Source organism: Scylla paramamosain, chromosome 37 (assembly GCF_035594125.1).
Source record: "Scylla paramamosain isolate STU-SP2022 chromosome 37, ASM3559412v1, whole genome shotgun sequence".
Taxonomy (NCBI): domain Eukaryota; kingdom Metazoa; phylum Arthropoda; class Malacostraca; order Decapoda; family Portunidae; genus Scylla; species Scylla paramamosain.
Window position 1 is genome coordinate 12,045,001 of NC_087187.1, and position 18,953 is coordinate 12,063,953.

The window sequence follows — 18,953 nt, forward strand, 5'->3', positions numbered from 1 at the left end:
GATGAAACAGGGATGTTCTTTTGCTATACATGATAGGGAGATGGCCCACAAAAGGTACTTCAGCCTTCCATCACCAGAATCTCATGCGCTGTACAATTTTGCCCGGAGCCATGCCAAGTCTGCTCTCCAACTAGTCAAAAGCCTCTTCATTAATAAAAAGTTTCAAAATCTTTCAAGATCTAACTCCCCTCGTGACTTCCAGCACCTAGCCAAGAAATCTCAAATAACTTTGCTTCTTCTTTCCCTCCTTTACTTCAACCAGATGGCACCGGTCCCTCCTATTATTCTTCGAAACTGCACCTCCGTGCTTGCATTTTGCTTAGTCAAATTCTTTCAACTCTGTCTTTCAACATCTACTTTTCCTTCTTCCTGGAAGTATGCATACAGTCAGCCAATTCCTAAATAGGGTGTCCGTTCTAATCCCTCAAACTAACGTCCTATTGATTCCTATCGTCGAGAAAAAGAGTGAGGAATGTATGCCTCCATGCCAGACACTATCACCTCTGTTATGCGCTCAGCACACAAAGACGGGTCTATGAAACAGAGGCAGTAGTCATTCCAAGGAAAATCAGGAAAATACCTCCTCAGGTCCCCCCAACTAGCAGAGGCAAAACGCCAGAGGCATCTTCGCTTAGGGGGATCCTAAGGAGGGATGGGAGCGATAGGACAAGATACAAATATGAGATTGTGATCGAAGGAGACAAACGGAGAAGAAAGGCTGACGACATAAGCAGAAGGATCAGGTCAGTAAAAGGTCAAGAATGTTGGGCGTATCTCCAGGACGGTCAGGAATACGAGTAGGGTGTTGCACCAATTGTTCTAGATCGTGGAGGATAGCACAGTTGTAGGGTCGTCGACAGAAAGGCAGTCCGACTTGGGGACATTTATGGTCTCCTCCCCAGTTGGGGAATCTGAAGCTGGTGTAGGAGTCGCCATAATAATTTTGAAATTTTTGAGTGAAGGGTGTGTGTGTTACTAGGTGCTTGTAGTTTTGTGTGGAGGTAGAGAGCTGTCTTTACAGGACAGGCTGTGAATGCCTGCCCTCTAAACGTTCAGTGAGGTCACAGCTGGGTTTAATAATAAGTTCACAGCATCCCCTGAACAGTGCTTTAGACCTCACTCGGAGTAATTATCGTTTCGGCAGGTGTCTACTGCATTATACGTAACTACATTCCCAATGGAGATTTGTATGCTACTTAGGTAGGCCTGGGTGTACGGCCTATGTAAAGGCCTGGTCCCACGGGCCTTGTTGGTAAATTGCAACTGAATTACGCACGAAATTGGTAGGCATTCGCCAAACATACTCAGTATTCGTGATTCATGCTGAAATTAATTGCCCAACCTCTGCACATATTCCCAATGCATCCGCACTGGGTGTTTCTTCCACTCTCAGATTTTTTATATTGCACAAAATTTTGGTTGCGGATGGGATTCGTAATACATTCTCACGGGTAATTGCGTGTTAGTAGTGGAATGGGAGTGTATGTATTGTGTATGTATACCGAATGTATAGCGTACCTAGCACATCCATACTACGAATTATAAGAATGCATTCCAAATACATAGCGTATAATTTGCGAACCAATAGCGATTGGACAACGGTAACCCAAGATTGTATATAAAGTGAACCAGAACTGGACTCACATCAATTGTCATCTGGTTCTGAAGGAGTATACACCTTTATACCATGGACTCTCAAAGATGCCGTCTGATTGTTGCTTTCACCCAACAACATAACAGTCAAGTTGCACAACTCTTGCAAGTGCTCCAGGAAAGAAGAAGACGAAAAAGACGGTCGAGATCGGTCTGGGTCAGACCCTGGATTGGCAGAAGACTGGAGCTGGGGTACTGGTGTACTGGTTAGAAACGGAGCGCCCACCCTGTATTAACCTCCGGAACCCAAACGCCGCACATGCACAGTGCATCCGCCATTTCCGGCATACATCTGCTCTACATCAACCATGCTTCCGCGACGCATTCGCTATTCTTTCGCTTTGTTTGCAATGCTTCCGCTCTGCTTTCGCAATACATACGGAAAAAATACGCTATTTTTCCGCATTGTATTCGTTTTATATCCGCAATACTTGCAATACATCCGGCCTGATATAACGGTATTTTTCACTCCCGGACGATTTCCGCAATGCTCTCCGCTTTTGTTCATAATATATCAGCGACACATTCTCAATACATGTGTAATTCATACGGTTCATATCCGCACAATATTGCGGAAAAAAAGTGCATTTTTGCTGTGGATGCTTGCGGATGGCTGGAACCCAGCAAAATTGGCATCCTCGATTCATTCGTATTTCATCCATACTTCTGTGGGACTGGGCTATAAGGTGATTACTCACTTATCCCCTGAAAACAACTGACCGAAGTAGCTGTATTCCCTTCCCAGTCTCTGCCAAATAATACTGCCTGTCTTAGTACATCCATCTCATGAAAGCTCTGGTTAGTGACTACCCGAGGAGACGTGAAGTGGAACGCTCTCTCACTCTGCTACTACAGGGGTGGGGTACAAGAGAAAGGATGCAGTGGCGATATACACACATACACTCGCCCGCCTCGTCCACCACCCCTCGTCTCAGCGTGGGTCAGCGTGAACAAAACACTTAACCTCTGACAATTCTAACAACAAAGCTGTAGAGGGTAGGTGGATATTGAATACTTTGTTGTCAAGAGCATCTCTTCTATTATGTGTGAGACTCAACCAAAAGGGACAACTAGAAATAGGATAAATTATTTTAGGAAAGAGACACACAAGGATTCTTAAGATAATCTTGTGACAGCACGCAGGCACTCCTAATCATACGTCCGGCAATTGTACTCTCTTTCTCTCTCTCTCTCTCTCTCTCTCTCTCTCTCTCTCTCTCTCTCTCTCTCTCTCTCTCTCTCTCTCTTCCTTCCTTCTTCTTCTCTTTCACCTCTTCTTTCTTTTGTGTTATATCACTTTATCTCATATATATATATATATATATATATATATATATATATATATATATATATATATATATATATATATATATATATATATATATATATATATATATATATATATATATATATACATACATATATATATATATATATATATATATATATATATATATATATATATATATATATATATATATATATATATATATATAATTGATTTCATAAAAAAGATAATGGAAACAATAAATTGACGGTGCTACTTCTACTACTACTACTACTACTACTACTACTACTACTGCTACTACTACTGCTACTACTACTACTACTACTACTACTACTACTACTACTACTACTAATAATAATAATAATAATAATAATAATAATAACAACAACAACAACAACAACAATAATAATAAGAATAATAACATTGATAATAACTGTAAATAAGAATCTGACAGGAATGGCACTGAAGAAATTTCGAAAATATATGTGCTAAACAGAAAATGTAACGAAATCAGTAATGCATCAATTAAGTTTGAAGAAAATAACCAATACACTGAATTGATGAATACACTGGTGAGTAATTTATTTAAATAAAAATCTCAAACAACCAAACCTTCAGTGTCAAACAAAACACCATGTTCTCTTTATCACACAAACCCACAGGAAAACTATTGCAAGTCACATCCATGTAAACTTCCTTATAATACATATAAAAAAAAAAGAAGAAAAAAAAAACATACATAAATAAATACGCCAAATGAAGTTAGGCATTTGTCCACCTTTTCAGTCTGGTTTTAATGCCTTGGAAACTGTGAACCATGCATTGGATGCTATGCAAACTTGAATCCCGCTCCTATGCGGGTCACATTTTCCTGAAGCCACTTCTCCATTTGTGGGATCATTTCCGTACTGAAATGATTCTTCCAATCATTGACTTCTCCTGGAAGAAACAAAATTAGAATAAAAAAAGTGAAATATAATTATTATAACTTAATTTTTTTCAAATAACTTTCTGCACACACACACACACACACACACACACACACACACACACACACACACACACACACACACACACACTCAGCTCCAGATCCCTTACATGGCCTGTGTTCATCATTTCTAAATCTTGAGCCTCACAACATGTAAATTAGTGAGGTATTCTAATATATATATATATATATATATATATATATATATATATATATATATATATATATATATATATATATATATATATATACGAGTTATATATACTCGTATATATATATATATATATATATATATATATATATATATATATATATATATATATATATATATATATATATATATATATATATATATATATATATATTACTGCCTATCCCACTTTTGGTTACTGTTATGGTTTTTTTTTTCAATCTTATCCTTACTGTAATTTGACAGTCTATGATTTTTATACTTAATTTGTTATCATTCTTTTAAATTTTATTTATTTATTTATTTATTTATTTGTTTGTTTATTTATTTATTTTATTTTTTTATTTTTTTATTTTTTATTTTTTTATGTAGGAAGGATACTGGCCAAGGGCAACAAAAATCTAATAAAAAAAATGCCCACTGAAATGCCAGTCCCTAAAAGGGTCAAAGCAGTGGTCAAAAATTGGTGGATAAGTGTCTTGAAACCTCCCTCTTGAAGGAATTCAAGTCATAGGAAGGTGGAAATACAGAAGCAGGCAAGGAGTTCCAGAGTTTACCAGAGAAAGGGATGAATGATTGAGAATACTGGTTAACTCTTGCGTTAGAGAGGTGGACAGAATAGGAGTGAGAGAAAGAAGAAAGTCTTGTGCAGCGAGGCCGCGGAAGGAGGGGAGGCATGCAGTTAGCAAGATCAGAAGAGCAGTTAGCATGAAAATAGCGGTAGAAGACAGCAAGAGATGCAACATTGCGGCGGTGAGAGAGGGGCTGAAGACAGTCAGTTAGAGGAGAGGAGTTGATGAGACGAAAAGCTTTTGATTCCACCCTGTCTAGAACAGCAGTATGAGTGGAACCCCCCCAGACATGTGAAGCATACTCCATACATGGACGGATAAGGCCCTTGTACAGAGTTAGCAGCTGGGGGGGTGAGAAAAACTGGCGGAGACGTCTCAGAACACCTAAATTCATAGAAGCCGTTTTAGCTAGAGATGAGATGTGAAGTTTCCAGTTCAGATTATAAGTAAAGGACAGACCGAGGATGTTCAGTGTAGAAGAGGGGGACAGTTGAGTGTCATTGAAGAAGAGGGGATAGTTGTCTGGAAGATTGTGTCGAGTTGATAGATGGAGGAATTGAGTTTTTGAGGCATTGAACAATACCAAGTTTGCTCTGCCCCAATCAGAAATTTTAGAAAGATCAGAAGTCAGGCGTTCTGTGGCTTCCCTGCGTGATATGTTTACCTCCTGAAGGGTTGGACGTCTATGAAAAGACGTGGAAAAGTGCAGGGTGGTATCATCAGCATAGGAGTGGATAGGACAAGAAGTTTGGTTTAGAAGATCATTAATGAATAATAAGAAGAGAGTGGGTGACAGGACAGAACCCTGAGGAACACCACAGTTAATAGATTTAGGAGAAGAACAGTGACCGTCTACCACAGCAGCAATAGAACGGTCAGAAAGGAAACTTGAGATGAAGTTACAGAGAGAAGGATAGAAACCGTAGGAGGGTAGTTTGGAAATCAAAGCTTTGTGCCAGACTCTATCAAAGGCTTTTGATATGTCCAAGGCAACAGCAAAAGTTTCACCAAAGTCTCTAAAAGAGGATGACCAAGACTCAGTAAGGAAAGCCAGAAGATCACCAGTAGAGCGTCCTTGACGGAACCCATACTGGCGATCAGATAGAAGGTTGTGAAGTGATAGATGTTTAAGAATCTTCCTGTTGAGGATAGATTCAAAAACTTTAGATAAGCAGGAAATTAAAGCAATAGGACGGTAGTTTGAGGGATTAGAGCGGTCACCCTTTTTAGGAACAGGTTGAATGTAGGCAAACTTCCAGCAAGAAGGAAAGGTAGATGTTGACAGACAGAGCTGAAAGAGTTTGACTAGGCAAGGTGCAAGCACGGAGGCACAGTTTCGGAGAACAATAGGAGGGACCCCATCAGGTCCATAAGCCTTCTGAGGGTTTAGGCCAGCGAGGGCATGGAAAACATCATTACGAAGAATTTTAATACGAGGCATGAAGTAGTCAGAGGGTGGAGGAGAGGGAGGAACAAGCCCAGAATCGTCCAAGGTAGAGTTTTTAGCAAAGGTTTGAGCAAAGAGTTCAGCTTTAGAAATAGATGTGATAGCAGTGGTGCCATCTGGTTGAAGTAGAGGAGGGAAAGAAGAAGAAGCAAAGTTATTGGAGATATTTTTGGCTAGATGCCAGAAATCACGAGGGGAGTTAGATCTTGAAAGGTTTTGACATTTTCTGTTAATGAAGGAGTTTTTGGCTAGTTGGAGAACAGACTTGGCATGGTTCCGGGCAGAAATATAAAGTGCATGAGATTCTGGTGAAGGAAGGCTTAAGTACCTTTTGTGGGCCACCTCTCTATCATGTATAGCACGAGAACAAGCTGTGTTAAACCAAGGTTTAGAAGGTTTAGGACGAGAAAAAGAGTGAGGAATGTACGCCTCCATGCCAGACACTATCACCTCTGTTATGCGCTCAGCACACAAAGACGGGTCTCTGACACGGAAGCAGGTTTCATCAATTGCTTGATGAAACCTTCTGTGAAAGTAAAACATTACAATAAATAAAGAAGGAAGTCTGGTGTATCCCTCCTATCTTCATCTACAACTCGGAACCTGTTCTATTATATATATATATATATATATATATATATATATATATATATATATATATATATATATATATATATATATATATATATATATATATATATATATATATATATATATATATATATATATATATATATATATATATATATATATATATATATATATATATATATATATATTTATATATATATACAGTATATTAACTACCCCCCAAAAAATAAATAAATAAATAAAGAAAACCACCATATGACATACCAATAACCAATAAAGTAAAACCACCAATGTGACATACCAATAACCAATAACATACTAATAGTAGCTACATGGCAAATAAATAAATAAATAAATATGGTGTTTTTTTTCCCTTCCTGTCTTTTTTTTTTGCTTTTTTCTTTTTTATGTAGGAGGGACACTGGCCAAGGGCAACAAAAATCCAATAAAAAAAGAAAAAAGTCCACTGTGATGACAGTCCCAGAAAAGGGTCCAAAGCATTAGTAAAAAAATGAGGGATAAGTGTCTTGAAACCTCCCTCTTGAAGGAATTCGCATAAGAGGAAGATGGAAATACAGAAGCAGGCACGGAGTTCCAGAGTTTACCAGAGAAAGTGATGTATGATTAAGAATACTGATTAAGAATTAACTCTTATGATTAAGAATTAACTATTAGATTAGAGAGGTGGACAGAATAGGGGTGACAGGAAGAAGAAAGTCTTGTGCAGCAAGGCCGCGGGAGGAGGAGGCATGCTGTTAGAAGGATCAGAAGAGCAGTTAGCATGAAAATTGCAGTAAAAGATAGCTAGAGATGCAACTCTCCGGGAACGAGAGAGAGGCTGAAGACAGTCAGTTAGAGGAGAGGAGTTGATGAGACGAAAAGCTTTTGATTTCCCTACCTATCCCTCTTTTGATTAGTTATTTTATTTATTTATTTATTTTTTCAATCTTGTCCCTACTGTAATTTGATAGTTTATGATTTTTATACTTAATTTTTATCACTTTTTTTTTTTTTTTTAGTCTGATGATGCCTTCTTTAAAAGTGAAATATTCCAGTAAATGAAGAAGGAAGTCTGGTGTATCCCTCCTATTCTGATCTACAACTCGGAATCTATTATATATATATATATATATATATATATATATATATATATATATATATATATATATATATATATATATATATATATATATATATATATATATATATATATATATATATATATATATATATATATATATATATATATTCTAGTATGAGTTTCGTCAAGGCCGCTATACCGGTGATTTTCTGGTCTTCCTTATTGAGTCTTTTAGAGATTTTGCTGAAACTTTTTTTCCGTTGCCTTAGACATATAACAAAAGTTTTTGATTTCCAAACTACCCTACTATGGTTTTTACCTTTCTCTTTGTAATTTCATCTCAAGTTTTCTTTCTGTGGTAGACGGTCACTGTTCTAAATCTATTAACATTGGTGTTCCTCAGGGTTCTGTCCTGTCATCCACTCTCTTCCTATTATTCATCAATGAACCTCTAAACCAACCTTCCTGTCCCATCCACTCCTACGCTGATATCACCCTGCACTTTTCCACGTTTTTTTTACGTAAATGTCCAACCCTTCAGGAATTAACTAGTTCACGACGGGAAGGCACGGAACGCCTCACTTCTGATCTCTCTAAAATTTCTGATTAGGGCAGAGCAAATTTATTATTGTTCATTGCCTCAAAAATTCAATTCCTCCATGTATCAACTCATACAACCTTCCAGAAAATTATCTTTTCTTCTTCAATGACACTCAACTGTCCCCCATCTTCGGTCTGTTTTTTTACTTATAACATAAACTGGAAACTTCACATCACATCTCTAGCTAAAAATAGCTTCTATGAAGTTAGGTGTTCTGAGACGTCTCCGCCAGTTTTTCTCTACCTTTCAGTTGCTAACTCTGTACAGGGGTCTTATCCGTCCATGTATGGAGTATTATGCTTCACATGTATGTGGGGGTTCATTCATACCGTTCTTCTAGACAGGGTGGAATCAAAAGCTTTTCGTTTCATCAACTCCTCTTCCCTAACAGACTGTCTTCAGCCTCTTTCTCATCGCCGCAATAATGCATCTCTTGGTATCTTCTACCACTATTTTCATGTTAACTGCTCTTCTGATCTTACTAACTGCATGCCTCCTCTCCTCCCGCGGCCTTGCTGCATAAGACTTTCTTTCTCTCATCCTTAATATGTCCATGTCTCTAATGCAAGAGTTAACCAGTATTCTCAATCATTCATCACTTTCTCTGGTAAGCTCTGAAACTCCCTGCCTGCTTCTGTATTTCCACCTTTCTATAACTTGAATTCCTTCAAGAGGGAGGTTTCAAGACACTTATCCTTCAATTTTCAACTGCCACTCAGGACCATATATATATATATATATATATATATATATATATATATATATATATATATATATATATATATATATATATATATATATATATATATATATATATATATATATAATATATTAACTACACTCCGCTTAATTTATTTAAAAAAATAAAAAAAGAAAAACAGAAAATGAAATCTTGACTTATCAAGTCAAAGTGTATTAGTGGGGGTGGTGGTAGCAAATAAAAGGGAGGTGGAAATAGGGTGATGGTGGTGTGATGGGGGATAGCAATTGTGACTGAATTTCCTTATTATGTATGGAATACTCGAATTTCGGTAGCGAGTGCTCTTACATTTAATGTGTTGCAATAATTTCCTACCTCTTCTGGTGTCTCTACCGTGTATGTCACGTAAATATTATGGAAGCAATTCGAGGTGTTGGTCAGATTTTAGGAATTATTACATAATTCTATTGCTAGTTTCTTCCTTCCCTCTTATAAAGATTGCGAAGATTGTTTCCATAAGGATCACCTAAAATTAATTTAAAACAGTTTATGTATGCGCTCGAGTTGTGAGCGTTGTGTCTGTCCCCCTCTTCTACACTGAACATCCTCGGTCTGTCCCTTACTTATAATCTGAACTGGAAACTTCACATCTCATCTCTAGCTAAAACAGCTTCTATGAAGTTAGGTGTTCTGAAACGTCTCCGCCAGTTTTTCTCACCCCCCCAGCTGCTAACTCTGTACAAGGGCCTTATCCGTCCATGTATGGAGTATGCTTCTCATGTCTGGGGGGGTTCCACTCATACTGCTCTTCTAGACAGGGTGGAATCAAAAGCTTTTCGTCTCATCAACTCCTCTCCTCTAACTGACTGTCTTCAGCCCCTCTCTCACCGCCGCAATGTTGCATATCTAGCTGTCTTCTACCGCTATTTTCATGCCAACTGCTCTTCTGATCTTGCTAACTGCATGCCTCCCCTCCTTCCGCGGCCTCGCTGCACAAGACTTTCTTCTTTCTCTCACCCCTATTCTGTCCACCTCTCTAACGCAAGAGTTAACCAGTATTCTCAATCATTCATCCCTTTCTCTGGTAAACTCTGGAACTCCTTGCCTGCTTCTGTATTTCCACCTTCCTATGACTTGAATTCCTTCAAGAGGGAGGTTTCAAGACACTTATCCACCAATTTTTGACCACTGCTTTGGCCCTTTTAAGGGACTGGCACTTCAGTGGGCATTTTTTTTATTAGATTTTTGTTTCCCTTGGCCAGTATCCTTCCTACATAAAAAAAAAAAAAAAAAAAAAAAGCCAGGTGCCATATAGGGCTGCTTAAGGATGTACGCACAGTGTATAGTGTCAAAATTGTCAAACTGTTTTACATTATGCATGACGTGCATGCACCTGTTGGCGTTCTTGATCATATAATCAACATGGTCGTTCCATGACAAGATTCGCGTTAATGTGAACTCCTAACCGCTGTTTACCGCTGTGAACTATAGATATATAACAATTTTGTAAAGATGACTGTGGAAGTACGAGAGGTCATTTTGGTAATAGTACAAACAAAACGATATTTAAGAGGGTTAGGAGTCATTTTTACTGCTGCACATTATCGTTTAAGATCCTCCAAGGTATTTTCCATTCTAAAAGTAATGTTGTTACTAACATCCACAATATCGCAAAGGGTGAGATCATCGACGTATTTTACATCAAAATTTAAATTCCTACTCACATTACTTATCACAGCCAGGAAAATTATGGGTCCCAACTCCCTATGCGGAGGGAGGTTCCCTGCCTTCTCTTACTGCGGCGCCTTTGACCTCGCTATCCTTCCGCGGCGTCTTTCCCGTTCCAAAGCCTCGTTCCTCTGCCTTGCTTCTACCTCACTACGACGCCTGTACTTCTTCCTGGTTCTCGTTGGAGTGCCTTTCCGTACGCCCCTCGTCGTGGCTCCCTGCGCCTCGTTCCCGCCCCGTCGCGACGCCACTCTGCGAATGTCATGCTGCACTCTAAAGGTCTAACCCCTGCTGGCGCTTGTCTCGAGCATATTTCGTTTTCTTTATTCCTTCTGCAACCATCTCATTCAGGAATTTTCTTGTGCAGCCAACGATCCGTGTCTGGCCTGTGTTTCTCACCTGACTAACCTCATGCGCTGTCATTCCCATTCCTTGCCCCCTCGCGGTGCCGCTAGCCTTGTAGGTCGCTTTCGAGCTGAATTAATTCACCTAGATCATTCCACTTGGCTTTCTCAGGATTCATCTATGTCTAAGGCCAATGTCTTCAATCTCTTTTCCTACCCTTGCGCAACTTACTGCTGACATTCCTTTTCATCCTGACACTTTCATACATGATCTTAAGGTGACGGTTGAGGCGAAATTGCTTAACGCTGACCCCTCGTCGGTGTCTGAGCCATATTATCATCCTCAGGTTTCCGTTGCTGTCCCGCGAGTTTTCCTCCCCCTCAGCCTTTCCCGACCCGATCCTCCTCTCCTCCCCCTCCTCCTCCACTCCCTCCCTCACAGAATTTTCCCTTCCGTGCGTCGCCTCCTCCTCCTCTTGCCTCTACCGCGTCTTGTCCTCCCTCATGCTCCAATTGCGACAACACTAGTCGCCATTTCCATAAGTGTTCTACACGCCCTTAGGTTGTCTCACAAGCATAATCCACCTCGATCTCTACCATGGCTCCCGCACTCATATGCCCTTACCCGCTACCAGTGGTGTTTTTATCATTGCACGGACGCTCACCCGGTAGATAAGTACATGGTGTTGAATGGGCAAAGAACCCGCTGGCAGGATTTTCACCAAGCCGGGGTGATGGGAATCCCACCCTCGGCGCTCCGGTCACTTGTCCCGCTCCTCTCACGGACCCTAGAGACGGTCCTGGTAATCCTCCTACCTCATTAGCGGTAAAAGTCGCTACTGCTTTAGTGTCAGCCACCTCCTCGTCGACCTTACTATCCGTCCCTGTACACGTGCATGCCCTGCGCCTTGCATTAACAGTTGAAACAGGTGCTAAGCTTAATCTCCTGTCGGAGTCTGCTTTTCATGTATTACAACAGGCGTCCTCCTCTCCCCTCACTTTTCAAGTATTAGTATAGTTGACGGGCGTATGTTTCACATGCTTGGGTCTGTGGGTATAAAGTTCCGCTTTTTTTCAGTGCGCTTGGCCTGTTACTGTCATTTTTTTTTTTTTTTTTTTTTTTGTTATGAGGATTACTCTCTCCCATCTGATGGACTCTTAGGTCTTCCTACCTTATGGCGGCTTCACATCAACTTGTTTTCCCGGGGCTCATTACATTATATTCCATGGCCGTTTCTATTATGCCCTGCTACAATCCCACGCCTTGTGCGCCTCGTCTCGCCGCAACTTTCCCCGCCTCCAGTATCTCCTACAGCGCCGCTGGTGTCTCCGGTTCCACCGCCTTCGTCACCTGAAGTTGCATTAACCACCGCCCCTTTCTCGTCTACAGCTTCGTTTGCCAACGTAATCATTGACTCCTGCTCCGTTCTGGAGCCACATTCTGCTCACATTTTAACCGTGCGTTTCAAGACAGTGCCCGAAGAAGCAGATGTTCTCATTCTCTCTGAGTAAGTTCTTGTTAGAGGCGTCAGACTGGAATATGGCTTCGCTCGAGTCGGCAAGAATGGTTATACATTCATATTAGCGCTTAATCTTACCCATGGAGCGCTTACCCTTGCTAAAGACACTTGTTTAGGAGAAGCCTTATTTTACCCGGCCACTGTGATGGAATACAACTTCCCCGACTCTTTCGTGGCTGCGTCGGCCACACACAAACACCTGGCGTGCTTTTCAAGACTTCTCGGCAGCATTTTCTATTTATCTTAAAAGGATTATGATATTGGACAAAACCTTATTTTTGCACTGGGAGGCAAGTGAGAAGACACATGGAGGCAAGTGAGAAGACACATAACGAACAACGCTGGGTCTTGTGGCCTTGGTCATTGGGGTCAGTGTCTTGGACATGTAACGAACAACGCCAGATATCTGGGTCAGTGGGGTCAGTGTCTTGGGTACGGAACGAACAACGCCAGACAGTGGTCTGGGTCAATGGGGTTAGTACCCCGTCACTTTCAATTAAATTGAATTAAATAAAAAAAAAAAGTAACTGAAATATTACTATACCAACCCCCTTATTTTTATCAGTTTCTATGGCTCTTCGCATTTCCTTTTTTCATGTTTTCTTTTTAAGTGGTCTTTTAAAATTTTTTACCTTTCCTATAATTTTGTTTTTTAATACCGATATTTTAATAACTGCAATCTTTGTCGCTTTTAAAGGTTTCTAACGGCGCCATATAATTGCGATGTTGCGGCGCCGCAAATAAAAATCAATCAGTCAATCAAATATCGGCAACCATTACGCCTACACTAAATGCCACAGATTACCCTTGATCTCAAGACCATCTTATTCAGTTATTATTCAATAATTTCTCAACTATAGCTTTGCCTGGCCAGCCACTTGGTTGCACACATCTCCTTGAGCATAAAACAGCTCCTTCTTGACACGCGTCCTGTGTATATTCTATCTCATCGTGATGTGGCCACTCATAAGATTAAGATGTTAGATGATGGGATTATTGAGCCCTCAACATCCTCAAAGAACAGTCCTGCTTTTTCTTGTACTCAAGAAGGACGGTGATTTTAGGCCAGTGTTTGCTTTCAGGCGATTTGACCAATGCAGTACCTCACAGCGTTACCCTCTTCCCGTCCTCACAGATTTGCTGCAGTCGCTGGGTTAAAATAATTCGCTCTTTTCCTCCAAAGACTTGATGTCAAGGTTTTGGCAAGTACCTTTGGTATCAGAATAGCGCGCATTAACGGCTTTTAGCACACCTACAGGTCATTTCAAGTACCTTCGTCTTCCCATGGATCTGAAAAATTCCCCTATTTGCTTTCAGCTTCTTATTAACGAAGTTTTCCGCGATCTGCTGAGAGATTGTTTCTTTGCTTATTTGAACGATGTTGTCGTCGTCTCTAAAGATATGGGTACACACTTTGCAAAACTTAATGACATTTTTTCTCGTTTGTCTCATGCAGGATTAAAAGTCAAGCTCTCTAAGTGATATTTTCTCGAACAGCGCCTCAGCTTCCTGGGTCACGTTGTAGGTGCCGCTAGTCTGCACACTTGAGGATAAAATTATTGCTGCTAAAAGCTTTCCTCGCCCACCATATGTAACTGAGCTCGGCATTTCTCGGTCTTTCTGGATATTACAGGCCTTTTTCTCATTATGCTCGGATCTCAGCTCCTTTGCTTCGACTGCTTAAGAAAGACGCTCCATTTGTCAGGCACAGAGAGTAAGAAGCAGCCTTCACTATGCTCAAAACTGCTCTCACGTCGGCACCTGTTCTCGCTTTTCTGATTTTAGTAAGCCTTTCTTTCTCGCCATTTATGCTTCTCTTTTATAATGGCGCTGAATTTAGAAACGAGTTTATTGCTGAGCTGTGTACGGCGTTCAGAATCCAACAGACATATATTGTAACACACCATCTGGCGTCTAATAGCCTTCTGGAGCGAGGAAACCGTAAAATTTTAAAGGTGTTACAGCATGTTACGGAAGGCTTTTCTCATACCCGGGATTCATGGCTTTGACTTATTGCGGCGTCCATTATTTCCTCCTATAACACCAGCATCAATGACTCGCCACACTTTTTTTCTGTTCTGGGAAGACAGCCTGCTTGAGAAGCCTAAACCCCTATATATCCCCGATGATTATGCTAAGTAGCAACTCACCTCCTTCCGGTGCCTTAATCAAGCCATGCCCACACGTTTATGCATCTTAAACACAAGCTTGCGCTTGTCAACGTCGTTCGGCTCGTTCCCCTAAGTATCAGCCAGGTGACAGTTTTCCTTGCTAACTTTACCCGTGACTCCAAATTGGCTCCTGAAAACCTTGGTCCTTTCATTATAGTTTCTCGGACAGGAAATAAATACATTATGACTACTTGGACATCCACTGTCGTTTAGGAAACAACTAGAACAGTTGCTTAAAACTCACCACTAAATAAAAATTTATATTTATTTTTACAAATTCGTTAACAATAGGATCATTTTTCAGATACAAAGATGTCTTTATATATATATATATATATATATATATATATATATATATATATATATATATATATATATATATATATATATATATATATATATATATATATATATATATATATATATATATATATATATATATATATATATATATATATATATATATATATATATATATATATATATATATATATATATATATATATATATATATATATATATATATATATATATATGCTGTATAAATTATTAGAAAGAATGAAGGAACGCGTGCTGAAGGATGAAGACGCCAGAGGCGTGTATGATCTCTCATCTTCCCCAATTAACTTACCATATTTCGCCTTGTTCCCCAGTTATTGAGTTCCATAAGTATTTAGCTGAAGAGTAGAGTAATCATAATTTATTCAGCCCCTATAATATGCTTCTTAGAATTTTTGAAAGATTATCATCTCCATTGTGAAGTGTTAGCATGAGCGAGTGAGCAGGCGGGCGAGGTGTGTTTATCCATGTTGCTTTACCTCCCCCCTCTTGTATGAGATGTGCAGCCAAGCTACATTCCCACACTTTAGTCGAGCTGAGACTGTATAAGAGTGAGAACTCGCGGATGAGAGAGAGGGAGCTGGCACGAGATAGGGTACTGTACATACAATTTAGAGGGCGTGACGTAGGGTTGTATATGAGATAGTGGCAGTACCACTCCTGCCATCTTAAGTAGGTAACAGACCAGTCATAGGAGTGACTGGGTGTGTTGTGCCAAGCCAGTCTCCTGGGGTGTTCACGACTCTGCTGCCGCTTATCTCTGCTCTGTGTCCGTCGTTATTGTGCCGGCTCCCTGGGAAAAAGAAAAAAAATGGGTTCTGGGGGCGTATTGGAGTGGTCAGCGGACTCTCTCTTTGTGGGCTCCTTGTGTTTATATCAGTGGAGTCTTGACCACATTGTTAAATGTTACTGGGTTCCAGTGTTCTTTTAAGGATTCTGGGTCCAGAGGATTACCTTTACACTGCTGTGCAGTACTCCGGATCTTTATGTTTCTTAGGTGGCACTGTCGGTCTTCTGTAAAGCTGTATAAGGTAGTGTCCAGCAGATGTGATATTCTGATCTTGACGTTCCTTGGGTGGCACTGTCGGTCTTCTGTGAAGTTGTATATAGTGTCCAGCAGATGTGATATTCTATGAGTGTGGGTGGTTTCGTTGTTTCGTGGGGCTGTAGTTCATAGAATATTATAAACCTTATATATTCTTGTTGCTTGTCGTAGCTATGCCTCCTAGAATGTGACTGTCGATTCTTTCCCAGTTGTTGGAGTGACTTTGCAGTTGTAGTACTTCCTTGCATGTAGGAGGTGAAACAGGCTGCCGACTTCAGCTGTGTAATTTACCACAGGAGGCCAGAAGGACCCTGTGGAGGTGAATTAGGTGCAAGAGACCAGAAGGAGCTTGTGACCTGTTATTGGGTCCTGCACTAAGTCATGTAGGTGGTGACTTAACCCGTCCAGTGCCAACGCCGTAAATTCATGGCATCTCGCTTACCCACGCTCAGTGCCACCGTCGTTAATTTACGGCAGCAATTGAAAAAAAAAAAATTCTACAATGTTTATTTATTAAATGAACTTGACAGAAAACACACTGTGTGCACTCCAAGCCTCGCACTAGCCAGTGGATGTGTTGATTTGTTGGTGCGCTTCTTATATGGGGCATGAACGGCGATCATGACAGTCATCATCAGAGGTATTCATGGCGCGCCACCTTGGGTTAAGTGACGGGCAAATTTACTCTGAGTTATTCGCGTTTGGTATTGAGGATATGTTATCAGACATATCTGATGATGATCCAGTAGCTGATAAAGACTATGTACAACCGAGTGAAAATACTGATAGTGAGGAAGAGATTCCCTCACCTGCAGTGCGGTGAAAAATGTACCAACTCTCAATCACTCACTCACATACAGCTTATCAATCGTGCGTGTATTGGTAGTGTGGTGATATAGTATATAAAACATTACCAAGGTAATATAACATCATTCACGAACAATGGTTGTGGCCACAAACCGCCAGCACCCCTCATAACATTGGCATCGCTGTTCGTTATTTAGTATGTACCAACGCCAAGCAACATATAAGATGGGTTTAAAAAATGTTTTTCACTTTGCTAGTTTTTGCTGTTTTTCTATTATTTTCATATTGCTTAGGATTTTTTGACCTCATGAAAAAAAGAAAAAAACAACCAGCACCATTGATGGGTCTAGGGTTGAAATGGCTGGCACCGCGCAGGTTAAATGCAGTTCTGAAGGGCGGGATTTATGGTTGTAACAATATATATATATATATATATATATATATATATATATATATATATATATATATATATATATATATATATATATATATATATATATATATATATATATATATATATATATACGAGTATATATATATATATATATATATATATTCTATACATTTTACTTTCTGATTCTATTTCATTTTTATTCTTTTCACTTGCGCTCCTGCCCCTTCAAATATACACTGTTACTGTTTGGTACATACAGTTTAGTTTTTGCATTGTATAATTTTACAATGGCTGAGGACATCCGTCGGTTAGCATGGCCGAGCATCATGTACCAATATGATATAATTATTACTACTACTATAACTACTACTACTACTACTACCACTACTACTGCTAATGCTGCTACTACTACTACTACTACTACTACTACTACTACTACTACTACTACTACTACTACTACTACTATTACTACTACTACTACTACTACTACTACTACTAATAATAATAATAATAATAATAATACTTGTATCCCAGAGGAATGTCACTTTTTTCAGGTATCAGCGTCCTCACCTCACCGCACCCTCGCCAAGTGTCTTAGTTTCTTGAGAACACACTCGCACATTCCCTTTCCTTTCCTCCTCCACATAGAACTATAATTAGTACAAGATAAATACCAACTGAGGTCTCCATCGAAATGTAGTTCAGGGATAGGATCTGAAACGAGCACAGTCTGTATCATCTACCTTGTCAAAAACCAAAGAAGCTACCAGATGTGATTCCATCGCCCTTAACACTACAAAAGACTCTCAAGACATCACACTAAGAGGGTACATCTGTCCCTAGAGGAAACACCTGTACAAATACATTTCTTTCTTTTTTCTTCCCTAGATTATTACATCAGCCCATGTTGATCTTTTCTTCCCTTTGTCACTCGCCTTTGTTGTCTGCCGATGTTAACACCACATGGACTTAGTCTGTAGCAAACAGATAGAGATTAACCTTTCCATCAAGAAGGCAGTTCAGGTCTAGACTTTGTAGCGAGTACACTGTATTGTTTATTTCATCTAATAAACAAAGAAACTACCAGATGCGATTCAATCGCCTTTACCACTAACTATCCACCAAGAGAAGGGAGCCATCTCAAGCTGACATACTACACAAGTACAAAGGACTCTCAAGACAGCACACTACATTGGTACAGAGCGGCTACTGTCAGTAGATTCGCTGAGGAAAGCAAATGGGGTTTAGTAGAGGTGAAGTGGCGTTCCAGAAATAAAAAAATTAAGTCGTAAGGCCGCGAATATTGCATAAGTCAATAAAGAAAAAAAGTTGACGAGGGTGTCATGACACCTGTGGACATCTGTGGTCCTCTCCCCAGAGGGGGACTCTTAAGGAGGAGGCAGTAGACACCTGCCGAAACGATAATTACTCCCAGTGAGGTCTAAAGCACTGTTCAGGGGGTGCTGTGAACTTATCATTAAACCCAGCTGTGAC

At 39.8% G+C, this 18,953-nt stretch overlaps 1 protein-coding gene across 1 annotated transcript in view; it reads right to left on the reverse strand.

Annotated features, from left to right (window-relative positions):
* Positions 1-3,380: 3,380 nt before the first annotated feature.
* The window catches only part of LOC135091538 (sulfotransferase 1A1-like), a 29,972-nt gene continuing 14,399 nt past the window's right edge, over positions 3,381-18,953 (reverse strand). Inside the window, exons 4-7 of the mRNA XM_063989277.1 lie at positions 16,497-16,569; positions 16,168-16,343; positions 15,899-16,006; positions 3,381-3,880 (exon numbers count right to left, since the gene is read on the reverse strand). Coding sequence (XP_063845347.1) covers positions 3,771-3,880; positions 15,899-16,006; positions 16,168-16,343; positions 16,497-16,569 — 467 coding nt within the window. The 3' untranslated portion in view covers positions 3,381-3,770. The remainder of the gene's footprint in view (positions 3,881-15,898; positions 16,007-16,167; positions 16,344-16,496; positions 16,570-18,953) is intronic.